General features: G+C 37.3%; 1 protein-coding gene across 14 annotated transcripts in view; it reads left to right on the top strand.

Annotated features, from left to right (window-relative positions):
• The window catches only part of ARPP21 (cAMP regulated phosphoprotein 21), a 251,859-nt gene that overhangs the window by 178,522 nt on the left and 59,176 nt on the right, over positions 1–14,161 (top strand). For 12 of the 14 annotated variants that reach the window (XM_089532674.1, XM_089532679.1, XM_089532669.1 and 9 more), the window contains 3 exons: positions 7,322–7,359; positions 8,508–8,561; positions 13,145–13,377. In XM_089532674.1, the coding sequence (XP_089388800.1) occupies positions 7,322–7,359; positions 8,508–8,561; positions 13,145–13,377 (325 nt within the window). The remainder of the gene's footprint in view (positions 1–7,321; positions 7,360–8,507; positions 8,562–13,144; positions 13,378–14,161) is intronic. The other 2 variants (XM_089532681.1, XM_089532683.1) reach the window with 1 other exon arrangement.

Here is a 14,161-nt window from a genome sequence, read left to right as displayed (position 1 = left end):
GCTATTGCTATTGCTATTTTGGTGCAAAAGAGGATGCAGTATTATTTGTGAGACAGTATTTGGGACTGAATATCTTTTCAGACTTGTTTAACAACGAAAAATCTTATGCATGACTTATTGCAGTATGTAGTTAGCACATAGCAACTTCACAACAAGATCACATCTAAAGCTGTATGTTATTTCTTAGACTTGTTAATTGCTCAAATGTTCATCTATTAATTTTTTTAACTGTAAAGATATTGCTTTGTTTCAATTATAAACTTTAAGAAGGTAACTAAGAGCTGGCCATTTAGACTGAAAATAGAATATTTTGACTTAAATCTAATTACACTCTTAATGATGATGGGTACTGAAGAGGAACTGTTTGTGAATGCATTAAAATTGGCCATTGACTATAAGCCTAACGCATCAGTAGAATTTGGTACTTAGTATCCAATCTCCACACTACTCATTTGCTATGCAATGTCATAGGCTACAAACAAAAGAAAGAATGCCAAAATTTATTTCTCAAAAAGGCAAATTAATGAGGTTGAAAGGCAAACAGCTTGCCTAAGAATTAATGTCAAGCAAGCGGAGGTGAGCTCAAGGTACTGAGCCACTCCATTGAATCCATGATTATCTCATGTTCTGTATTATCATGCCACATTCTGCAAAATCCTGCCAATGAGATAAACTTTCCCAACATACAAGATTCTCAAACTTCTAATGTAAATGCCATTTCTCCTTGCTTTTTTGACCCCTCATTTTGAGTTGTTTTACAGGTCTCCTCAGGACCCTGGTTACTGGATCCTAGCCTCTCTAGTTACATAAGGGGAGGGAACAGACACACATGAGTTTGCAAAGTGAAGCACTAATATTATCTTCCACCTTTTTCCTTTTCTTTCTGAAAAGTACATTCTGAGCAAAGAAAGAAAGAAGACAGGGTATTTTGAGATTATGCTTTACTTCCAGCTATTCTAAACTGATAAAAATGAATATATTTTAAAACAATTGAGGCTATAGGAATTACAAACCAGATAATGCACATTATGCAAATCAAATGCATAACAGCACTTAAGATTGATTATGTTGCTATTGCTACTTTGTACAACTTACAGCAGACACTTCACCTTTTTTTCATGCTGTATGACTCAGAAGCAGTGATGAAAAGGATGGGTAAAGATGTTATCTGTTCAAATTTTACTGTTCACTAAATAGTCTATTTCATATCAGCTGAGGACTAAAGACAATTGTGATATTTCTGGAGACAGATATAATTTACTTTTCAAATGCATTAAGTTTCTTCCTTTTTTATTTATTTATTTATTTATTTATTTATTTTTTGGTAGCTATAAGATTTGTGCATGCATTTACAAAGTGCTTTGAAATGTGTTTATTCACCTGGTAATATAAAATCCCAGAATGATGGCTAGTTTTTGTTGTCTGTCTTGTTCTGTTTTGTTTCTCTTTTTTGATTGACGGTGGAAAAGCTGTCTCCTGGAGAGCTCCTAGAGAGAATACTATTGATGGACTAGTAAAAAGTGACTCAGCAGCCATCTGAGTTAGCAATGTAGCTATAGAATATAAAGGAAACATTTTAAATGGTTCATTCCACATGGGACAATTGTTCCTTTTGATTTCTGAACCAAGTAGATTATTTTTAAAAAATCAATTCCTGCATCTATGGGGTTGAGAAATGCACCAGGGAGGGGCAGATATTTCCAGGTACAATTCTACATAAGGAAGAATAATCAGAACAATGAACTAAATGTAGTGCCTGGAATCCAGGATATTTCAGACTTATTTGCATTATGACTATTGTTCTTGTCATTTCTGACTTATAGCAACCCTAAGGTGAATCTGTCACAGGGTTTTCTTGGCAGGATTTGTTCAGAGGGGGTTTGCCCTTGCCTTCCTCTGAGGCTGAGAGGGTGTGACTTGCCTAAGGTCACCCATGGCTTTATGGAGATTTGAACCCAGTTCTCTTTGTCCAGTACTTACACCATTGCTCCCCACTGGCTCTCCAGTATGACTATACAATTATAAATATTAATACTGCATGAATGCAAATATGCAGCCTTAGCTCCAACCTGTTATTGGAATGAGCTGAGGCTTCAATAACCAGTAGAAATTTTGTTTGTGCTATTGTATCCATATTTGTTAGGCACCTGAAATATATATCTGCGAGGGCAAATTGTTCACTTTCTTTTTCATTTCATCAGAAATTGGATACTTTGGATGAATAAACCATGAGCACAGATACTATTATCATAGCCGCAACAATTTTTTAAAGTTCTGCTGAGTTTAAGTTATGCTGTCCCAACACTTCTGGTATACCTTGAATGTCTTCTTTGGCATGACTGCAAGCCGATGCTGTCAGGAGAAAAGTGGGCAGACTGGCAGCTGTGTAAATACAGTATAGTCGCTTGAGTTACTTAACAGATGAGTGAGTGATAAAAAAATTTGTAAAAGAACACATCAGATGTACTCTTTTGCCAAAATAGCTAACAACCTTTGTGTCATATTTCATTTAGTTAATAGTTTCATGATGTCAGTGAAATATTCTTGTTGTGTCTTCTTAAGTGGCTTCAGAATTTCAGATCATAAGTCTTAGAACTATTATTTTTAAATTCTGATTTGGAAACATTGTTCTTTAGCAACATGCAGATTCTGCAGTAAACTCTAGTTCAGTATCTGACAAGTCAGTTGATCTGAAATTACAAGTTCACTTCTATTTATGATCCACCCAATCCACAAAATCCCCTCTGACTGTGCATTGAGATGAAAGCCTTACAGTCTGGGCCCAAGACTCAGAACATAGCAGTGACAGGCTGTAACACTTCAGGAATGCTTATGTGAATGATGAGGTTGGGATGTATCCAGACGCATCAGCATATGATGATACATTTATGCTGCATTCATGTTATTAGAATATTGCAGACAAATAAATAGAACTGGGCTATAGAGTGCGCCATATCTTCATCTTGACTTTTCAAGAGGAAAATACTTTTAAAGATGAAACCAAAAATTTAGTCACCTAAGTTCTTAGGTTAATTGGCTGAGTGACACTGAACATAAAATCCTCTTCTGTCATTAAATACATACTCTTCCTTCCAATACACTGTCATTGTGCCAAGCCATGTTATGACATTACTCCTGTTACTCCTCGGTATCTTTTAAGTAGAAAAATGATTTTTACTGTTATGTTGTTTTTAGTTAAAGGTCATTCAATAAAGATTGATGCAGCAAATACTCAGCGATGATTAAATGCCACACCACGTTTTGTGATTGCACAAAATGGGCTAGATTCTGCCCACACCACTCTGCAGGCCATCAAAGTGGAGTGATGTCCTTGGATCTCATTGGATCCTGAGATGCCTACTAAAACTCCTCCTAAAGATTCTGCAGTTAATTCTTCAGTTGGGGATGCAGCTTCAATCTTCATTCTCCTTCCATATATAGGGAAGAAGAAAAGGAACAGATAGATAACCTGTGCACCATGCGTGGGCAATTGCAGGATATCTGCTCCTGGGACATCCCCCCCCCCCCCAAGGGCTGCACAGATTGCCAAAAAAAATATTCCCAACCCTGAGTGAAATTTTTTGAATGATGACTTTTTAAAAAAATGTCAAACACTTCTTGGAGAAGTGGAGCTGCAATTTGCAATAGAGTTGCTGCTCCAGAGGCTTCCAGCATTGTAAATTCATCTTTATTTTTTGTGCCAGAAAAAAGATGATCCAGGAAGTCTGGAGGGTCACAGAAACAGTGTTGGGAGACTACATACAGTTATATGATCTGGAAGTCATATGGTGTGCCAAATTTCACTCTTCCTTCGTCAACTCTGGAAGAGGACTGGGAGTTAAGTCCTGATGAACTTGTCCCGGTGCTTTAAGTGGCACCTAACTTCATACAAGGCTAATCTGATTTAATTTAAATAGAGTCCAATCATGATTTAAATCATTTCATTGATAAATTTACCATTAATTATTTAAATTGCAGTTTTAATCTCTCGTGCAGAGGATTCTATTTCATCATCATTTCTTATAATATATTATTATCTGCTAATACGTATTCAAAGATGTGAGTTTCATTACAGGTTATGTACAGCCTAAGCAAATAATTCTGAAATATTTCCAGATTAATTTTTAGATCATAAAATGTGATCTCTTACATTTTAAACTCCTCCTCCTCCTTGTTCAGATCCGCCCTATTACTTCCAAACTCTTTATTCCCTGACCTTTTCTAGTTTGCATCTGTATGTGCAAGTTAGCATCATCAAGTTAGCATCATCATCTCGAATGTTGATGTCTGATAGCTGTCAGATTTTTCAATATTCTTACTCACCAGCATAACAGTTGATGGTGTAATTAAACAGTTTACTTGACAAACCACAGTGTCTTCCATGTAGATTCTTTTTTTCAGCACTTTTCCTAGGCTGTTTAAATAGTTAATGCCATTCCATTATGGTTTAGTTTTAGGCTGTTGATCATCATTAAAACAGATTACATACAAATCAAAGATGTGGACCTGAGAAAGATGGAAAATTAGTCTCAGAAGAAAAGGTTAGTCATAGGAGACTGTAGGATTTTTAAAGCATGTAGGAACTGTTCACTAAGCCCTTAAACAAATTCATTTATGCATAAGTATATTCAGCTTTTTGTCCTACATTCACTTAAATTTTTTACTTGAGGGCAAGTGAAAATTTTTAAGGTAGCACAAGCAATTGCTGTGCAATGATCGCATAAGCATTAAGCAAATGGAGCATTGCATATAAAAGAGCAAAGTGAATCTCAACATGATAAAAGCTAACATGCTTCCCCTAATGTTACTTGGCTGTTTGTTTTTCCTTTTCTTTAAATAACAAGGTTAATATCATGAAAGATGTCTATTTCCTATGCCATGGTGGGTGACATCAGCATTGAGAAATGGATTTTCCAGGAGATGGCATGGCTTTGTGCCAGCTTCTACATCATGGAAGACAGACGGAGCCATTACTGAGTATACTCATAAGACTATAATGCTGATTGCACTTATACCTTTCAAGATACTGAAGAACTAGCAGATACCTCAGACCTTTTAATAAGATATAACTCCTGAGTGCTTATCTACTCTTATGTCTGACACAAACAGCAGCAATATTCATCAGATGTGGTGCCTTCCCTTGCCAACATAACCCCTTGGTTTTTCGTTACAAGGGGTACTCTTCTGTAGTCTTCTCTCGTGCACATTTAACAAAACCTCATAATTTCCACATTCATCATGTAGCACGGGGGGGGGGGGGGAATGAATAAATAAACACAACTGACAACATAAGCCTCTTTCAAAATGATTGCCTTCAAGGTTGGAAAACATTTTTTATTAATGAGTTGAACAATTAGAGCTTTTGTGATTCATTTCTTAAAAGAAATACAGATTGTTTGATTCAATAGAATAGGCTGCTTAAGATGCATAAACAATGAAATGATTATACAAAGGGGGAAAGATTATGGTGTTTTTCCATTGTGAATATACTTCTTTTTCACTGTCTAAACCAGGGATATGGGAGGTAAGATAAAGGGGTATGTCCTCCAGATGTTGTTCAATTAAACTCCCGTCTTTTATTACCATCGGCTAAGCTGGATAGGGATGATGGGAGAATTGCTGCCTCAACATCGGGGGGGGGGGGGGGGCATATGTTTCCAACCTCTATATTGAACCATGTATCTTTTCCTGAAAGATGCCACTTTCAGGGGGAGGGGGGAGGACAATATCCACAAATATTCCCAGCCAGGGAAAGGGCAGTTTTTCCCACCTTGCCACAGCCCAAAGCCAGCTTAAAGACACTGTGGTGGCATGCAGCGTGTAAACGCTGTGCCACTTCAGCGTCTTGCAGTTGCCCACATCTGGGTGCCTCCTCAACTTCTTGGTGGCTTCAGAGTGGCGTGGGAGCATGTGGCATATAAGCCCGGATGGCGGCTTTTACAGCTGGTCTGTTTCACCCCTTAGTGTATATTGTCATAGTAGATTGCTGCACTATACTCTTATAGTGCTGCTATTGCAATTTTACTGCTCTGGCTGCCTCCTGTGGATTCTGTGGCTTGTAGTTCAGCAAGGCCTAAGAGTTCTCTGGCTGAGAATTCTAAATGCCCCTCCTTCAACTCCAAATCCAAGGATGCAACAGGAGGCAGCCAGAGCAGTAAAAAGCAGAATAGCAGCACTATGAAAGAGTGCAGTGTGGTAATCTACATAACTTCCTCAGGTTCGGCCAAGTAATGATGCCTGAGTTTTTATAAATGACTTAACCTGTTTTCATCTCACTTTGGTGCACTATAAATGATCATAGTTACATTCTGTGATATATCACAGGTCCTTTGGGATGCCTTATTTTAAAATGCACCCCATCAGGAATGGAAATGTACAAAATAAATGGACTTCTGTAACTATTGTAGTAATTGGATATACTTGCTCATGCCATTCTGTATGCTAGTTCTGGAAGCACTGCACCTGATTACTTTTCTGTTTCTCTCTTGCTCTCCTCACCTTTTGTTCAACTTCAGTGTTTAGTTTAGTTGTAGGGTTTTTCCCCCATTCTTTACAAAAGCATTTACTGCACACTTCATGAACATGAGACAAAAAGAAAATGAAAAGCCAGCAGCAATGATAATTTTTCATGGAATAATGAACATAGACCCCTTTCTCTACATAAACAATGAATCAATGTTACAGTGATATGTTTTTGCCAGTGGAACTTTTTTGTCTAACACTTTTTTTTTATCCTGAACAAAGCCTTTCTCACTATTTAAAGCTATTGTTAGTTTTCTTACACTGATTTCCTAAAATTAACCCATGGAATATTTAAGTTTCCCTTCTTCATTTTCTCTCCTCCTAAAATTGACCAGGTTTGCATGGTTGTCTTCTGTTTGTCTCTTTTGATCCACTGCTTATCAGAAAAAGTTAATTCTGGTTCCCACTGAAATTGATGTCAGTTGCAACTGCTTTCTGCCATGAGTTCAATGGACGTTAAGCAAAACTGGCTTTGGTTTCGGGCCATTTTTAAAGATGGTAAACCTAGTAATTCCACACAATAATAGAGAAGCACCACCTCTTCTCCTTTTTTCCCCCTTAAATATCTTATAAACATCTCACCACTTCTGAAGGAAGTAGTGATATGGGTTAGTCCACCAAAACTACTTTTGCCAGTTCCTTGTTAACAAGTGACTCATATACTTTGTTTCAGTGATGCATGAATTGCAAGCTCATAGCCTGAACATGGAAAGTGATTCTGTTTTCAAATGAGAAGAACTGGAATTGTTGAGTATCAATTGAGCATTCAATACAATCTGTTTTTGTTTTTGTTTTTCAGTCAGTTTGCTCCCAAGAAAACCTTTTTATGGATAACAGGTGAAATATGCACATTATTATGTTTACCACAGTTTTACATGATAATTCTATTTGAATAATTTGTAATTGACTTGAACCGAGAGTGTAATATATCAAATCATAGGGGACTGAAACTTCACAGAGTTTTTTTCTGTTTAAAACTAAATGAAAGATTATTAAAATAGTACAACACTATATTGTAATGTAACAAGTAATATGATGGTCTCCAGCCATTTCTTAAATTTGTTATATATGATTTAAAAAGAACATTCTTTGGGGCAATGTATCTCTTGTAAATGTCCAAGGCTTGCCCATTTTAGTGCCTGAGGTGGAAAAAAAATGGGTACCTCTCCTTTTCTGTAATTTGTTGGTAGAAGAAGCCACCTGTGCCTCTTTCATACTATACAATTATATCATTATGAATTCACTTTAACTGCCATGGCAACACCCTATGGAATCCTGAGATTTGCACTTTGGGGTGAGACATTTAGAGGTCTCATCCTCACCTCTAGTGCCCCACCAAACTACAAAGGGTAGGATTCAGTAGGATGCAGTCCTGATGGGGTTAGTGAATATCATAATGTAGTAAGAAAGGGTCCCAATTGTGCAAAGTCCAAACCCCACCAAAAGCATTAAGCTTAAAAAAAAAAAAGGGGGGGTGTTCCCAAATGGAAATGATCTGCTTTGTCCAACTTAGATGCTCTTAATGTGGACCAAAATATGCCACATGCAATGGCCTTTCTGCATTTCATGCCATGTTTGGACAATTCCAAAGAAACAGTATATTCTATTTTCAACAATATAAATGTTCTTTGCTATTGGAAAAGATTATTATTCTTTCTGTAAATTTTATTTCAAAAACTAATGAGTATCTTAAATGTTAACAAAACTAAACACTTAGCAAAATTGCTGCTATTAGTGATTTAAAAAAAAAACCAGAATAAATGAAGGGTCACATGCCCACAATTCAAATTCAACATAGGTAATCATGGACCAAAATTTTTCCTTGTGTTCCCTGCATAAACAATAACATGTCTTTTACTGAATCCATGTTTTAGTGAAAAGAAAGGTGGTGGTACTCTTGTTTTAACAGCTGAAGTATCAAGTTATAGTTACATTTTAAAATAACTTGTTTTTATCATTTTCTCCTTTCATTTTGTTTTCACCAGGCTTTTGGAAGATAGCATATGCAATGAAACAATTAAAAAAAGACAGCTCTTCAGGTATGCAAATTTTATGTTATTAAAATATGCTTACAGTACTCAGAGTAGGCAACAACATTAAATAAATTCTAAAAAGTAAAATCTATCAATATAGTAAATAAAACATCAAGATGATCCTCATGATATTGTTAATAAGTTATTGTCATATATCAGGTCAGCTTTTGCTTATCATGTCACTATGATTGAGTAACCTCGAAGAGGTCCAGTCATGAACACTAATGTTCAGGTCTTGCAAACCCAAGGCTGCATCTTCCTTGATGGAGTCAATCCACCTGTAGTGTGAACATCCTCTTTTTCTACTGCCTTCCACTTTTCCCAACATAGTATGTGACATACTATCTTAAGATATGTCCAAAGTATGACAGCCTTATTTTAGTTATTTTAACTACTAGTAAGAGTTCAGGCTTGATTTGTTCTCAGACCTATTAATTTGTCTCTTTCAGCAGTCTGTGGTATCAATTTCAGTACCACCTTTCAGATTTTCTTCCTGCCAGACTTGTTTACTGTCCACCTTTCCATACATAGACATGTAGGATGTTCTTTAGATTGTATTTTAACACTAAAATTGATTTAACATGCTTTTAAAGCTTTATGCTAATATTTGTAATTAGCAATTAATAGGCTGTAGTGTGTTGTCTATTTGATTTCTATGGCTGCTTCCACACTGCTGAAAAAAAGCAGTTTTGTCACCACTTTAACTGCCATGAATCAATGCTATGGAAACCTGGGATATGTAGTCTTATGAGCCTCTGATTAATGATTCTCACATTCCATGTTCCTATTATATGCATTGTGCGGCTTCAGACTTTGTGTTGGTATCTAAGCATATCAGCAGTGGAATGTTCTTTTGGCTTGACAAGAGTTGTGTCATTACACAGAGAGCTATTTGTACTTGCTCTTTTCATTTCTCCCTTAGCAGTTTCAGTGTCTCCCAAGCTGGGAGGCTCATCTTCCAATTTCAGTTTGGATTGTCTCATAATAGGGTTTTCAAAGTGAACAAAGTTTTATACTAGTATAGTGTACCCTTCTTTTATGTGGGGGATCCATTCTGGACCCCCCCCCAACATAAAAGAAAAGGCACATATGCTTGAGCCCCATTACAAGTAATGGGGCTCGTGCTCACAGCATCATGGCAGCATCACAGCACACACACCATTGTTTCTTCCGGCGCTGCTTTCATAGTATGCTGAAAGCAGCGTTTAATGCATCTGCATATGACACAGGCAAACTGTACCTCCTTCTACACAGTACCAACAGGATTTGGCTAAAGTATCAGTCCCATTTCCTCTGAGAGATCCTGTGCCAGTGTCATCTCCCAGTACTGCTGCTGCCTAGGAGAATCTCTTTTTGAGCCTTTCTGGTACCTTCTCCATTGAAACCATCAGTTCTCTTTTGCTGATGCAGCCTTCATTCCTTGAAAAGTATGGATGCATCTTTGTCTGGTATCCCTATCTGGGATATTTATTCTTGACCATGCTAGGAGTCTCCTGACAATATTGCTATTGGTTTCCCTGATGTACTCAAAAACCCTTCACCATATCAAGGTGTGTATCTGAGAGATGATGCCATTCACCACTTCCCTTCCCATGACATGATCATTCCTTCATTATTTCCAGAAAAGAGGCATGATCAAATTTGGCCAAATTTGTCACAGAACACAGGGTGCTCAGTTTGGAGTTAGTGGATAAATTGTATCCTGAGTCTATTTGAGGTTGATTGTTGATATTAGAAATCATGTCTGGGTGAAAGGAAAGGTACTGTTTAGTATGCATGGAGTTGTTTCACTACTGTGGTACAAAACATTGTCATCTTTTCCAGACCCCAGTAAATGTGTCAGGGTTATCAAAGAAACAGTCCGAATTCATGCTATTTTGTTTCTGTTCTCCACTCCCCATGAACAAGATGCAGTGTTAGACCTCCACTGGTTGAACAGTGAAACTGGAATTATTGTTCCTTCTCACTGGAGCCTCCCATATATTCACCCCAAAATGTACTACAGGAAGCTAAGAAACCCTCAGAGGCTCATTTACAGTCAGCCGAGTGCTGTAGAACAAGGGAGGGGCAAGTGCAGTCAACAAGCAGTGGAGAACCAGAGTGATGTAGGATTAAAGCCTAAATCAATATTTATTTTTAGTGTTTATGGAATCCTTTTTCAAGGTATGCCAACAAAATACATTTAAAATGTCAAGCCAAAAAACAATGTATCTTGCCATGTGTTGAAGCTGTATCTCTATTCTACCTCCACTACCCCCCATGCTTCACACAGAAGAATGTTAATTTGAAGGCCCATTAGAGCACATGTATGCAGAACTCATGGTAGCAGTGAGTTTTCATCCTTTAAAGTCATGCCAGGGTTTTCTACACTACTCTGTTTACAACAGTCTATAACAGTGATGCAGGTAAACCCTTAAGCATACAAGAACTCTTTGTTTCCTGTATGGCTGTGGAATAGCTGGATATAGGCTATTTATGTGTTTTAAAAATGCTTTCTTGTGTATTTGAACTGAATATTTGGATTGTTGTTTTCTCCGATACACAAATCTGGTTTTCTCCAGTTTGAGAGGCAATATTTGCTGGCATTTTTAATACTTCCATGAAGTTGTTGCACTAAAAGCAATAAATATGAGGTATAGCTTTAGATGAAATGGAGGTTTTTTTTAGGCTCCTGCTCTGTGCCTCAAGATATACACTGAAATTAGGAAACACTTTGAAAATACATAGACCTCAGCTACATGTGGTGAAGTATAATATTTAGTGTGCATGGTTATTGCAATGGTAAAAGGTATAGTTTTGTTCTCTGAAATGTAAGAGAGAAGGTGTTGAATAGCACCTTGGGAAAGAACATGTTCCCTGTTTTGTAGAAGTAAGGTTATAATACTATATACTTTGTTACAATTTATATTCCTCTAGTATCTTCCATAGTTTGTTGTTTGCTTCCCATCTATTCAAGAAAATAACCTCTGTATAAAATGACTGAGAGAAATAATAACAGATGTTTGAGTGCCAGCAGCATTGGCACAAGTGTTACTCTTAAGTATGAACAAACCAGAAAATGTTCACTGAAGTTGTATTGAGTCCATTAGGTCTTGTAGAAAGAAACAGCCAGGTAATTTTGTGAGAAGTGGATAAATAGGCAGGTAGTCAAAGGGAGCAAGAGCAAAGGGCAGCCCAAAGTTTAATAAGGAGGGATAATTATAGCAAAGCAGAATTAAGAGGTTTAAGATTACAGTAAAAGCCTTATTTGATGAGATATAGAAGTGGGGTGAGTCTCCCAATGAACCTGCAGTGTTAAAATGGTGCAGGAGAAGCCTTGAAAGGAGTTGAAAGACTCCTTAAAACATTTTGCAGTTGTTCTCAGGTGGAAAAGACAGTGTGTTAAATGTGTGAATATGTTTCATATGTCTTGGTTTTGTTTCCAAAAAACAGCAACAAAAATCTATCATTGTAACACACAAGGAGAGGTGTTTCCCCTCCCATTCATCAGTGCATTGGAAGCTCCTATTTCCTTCCTGAGGCTTGCTGGGGAATGGAGGATGAGTAGTAGGTTCAGCGTGGCAGTTTCATTGTGATGAACACAGGAAGAAAAAGGATAAACCTCCTTCCCTACACACCAGAGATCTTGTTCATTGTTCTTCATACCTCCTTCAAGTCTCCTACTAGGAAAAAAGCAGGATAGTTAATGTATTAATTAATTACTCCTTATGACAATTGTTTCTATTCTAGAAACAACAACAGTCACAACCCAAGCATGTTAAATGCATTCTCACATTTTACCTATCATTTTGTCTAGTATTTAGGCTGGCAACTTTGGACCAAATCAGAAAGTATACAGCAGGTATTGGATTCCAGACTTTGTAGCTGAGTCTTATATGTCACTGCTTAACATCTCATAGCATCAGCTTTTCCCTTCATCTTCAGAGATGTAAATTGGTGACAAAAAATTCAACTACAAACCACTGGTGGAATCTTTCCCTTGCTGTGTTTTTTCAAGTGATTTTCATTATACATGGAATTTGAATTGCAAATAAAAGTTTCTTTTGTTAAGGTTGATGTCATTTGAAAGTTTCAAGGGAGATGTATTTACATGCAAGGAAATACATAGTACATCTTTTTTAAAGACAGGCCATGGTGCATCCTTTTACATTATTAATTTCTTGGTTGTTGACATTGTGATCAGTGAACACTGCTTTTCCCTCCTGTAAGCATTTAAATTGTAGCAGGTTACAAACAAGGTGTAGTGAAGAAACAACTGTTATTTAAATATCTAAGTTTTCCCAGCATAAGTGGTTTTATGCTGTCACTTTTCCTCCTGAATGTCAAAATCAGTGAAGGAACTGCACTGTTTTTGGCGTTAAAAAAAATGCTTGCATAGCTTTCAGAGGAAAATGCATCTGTGACTCACTGCACTGAACAAGTGGATTCATAAAATATTCTGGTTTTGCTGCCAGTATGGCAAGAACACTTTCTTCTGACACACCATATCAACATTAGCTGGTCTCATTTAGGCTTACAGCGACTTAAGAATGCATTTTGGTCATTTTATGTTTGTTTTTCTATGTCTTTTTTGTGTTCTGATGCTGTAGGGGTAACAGAGATAGCACAGGGAAGGCTTCTGGCAGCCGACAAAGCAGTACAGATAATGAATTGAAATGGACAGACCACCAGAGACCATGGAGCAGCACAGATTCAGACAGTTCCAATCGCAATTTGAAACCAGCCATAATGAAGACAGCAAGCTTTGGTGGAATAACGGTTCTGACAAGAGGTGACAGCTCATCAAGTAACAAGAGTACCGGCAAACTGTCTAAAACAGGTAGCTAGTAATGTATTGGGTCTATAAAGCATGAATATTCTGCCCTTTGACCTGGTGATGGAATGATAGATAGCTTTCTCCAGTTCTTCACTAGCATGACGGAATTTAGACCTCTGACAAAAATGTTACTGAGTATCAAGGTAACTTCAGTATATTCTCATCCCATGTAAATGGTTGTTATGTACAATGTGCACAAGAAAGGTTGTGTTGTTTTCTGGTGAAGCCTGCTTGTAAATCTCCAGAGTCAGGATGATGTAATATAGTATGATGCAGAGATGTCATAGAGACACCATGATGTAGTGTTTTGAGTTTTGGGCTATAGTTCTGCAGACCAAGCTTTAAATCACATCTGAGCCATGGAAACCCGTTGGTGATGTTAGGCAAGTCACACTCTCTCAGCTTCAGAGGGAGGCACTGGGAAAACCCTCTATGAATACATCTTGCCAAGAAAAACCTGTGACAGGCTTTCCTTAGAGTTGCCATAAGTTTGAAATAACTTGAAGGCACACAACAACAAGAACAACAATAGAGATATACATCTTCATGTTTCATTTTAGCAGGCAAAACCAAATAATGTTACCATTTTCTCCTTCAGTGCAAGAAAGATGTCAACAGCTGCACAATTTTGGAAGACTGTTCAAGGTTCAGGACTTATTCTGTAGGGGAAAAATAGAAATGGATCCCCCCCCCCCCCCGGGACAGAAAACATCATTTTTTGCACAGAAGACCCATTTCCAATACAGAAAATATTTTTTGCACAGTAAACAATATTTCTACAAAATATTGT

Source organism: Sceloporus occidentalis, unplaced genomic scaffold, assembly GCF_023333645.1.
Source record: "Sceloporus occidentalis isolate IW3139 unplaced genomic scaffold, rSceOcc1.0.p SCAF_7, whole genome shotgun sequence".
NCBI lineage: Eukaryota > Metazoa > Chordata > Lepidosauria > Squamata > Phrynosomatidae > Sceloporus > Sceloporus occidentalis.
The sequence above is the reverse complement of the archived record's forward strand: the minus strand, read 5'-3'. Positions and strand labels throughout refer to the sequence as shown.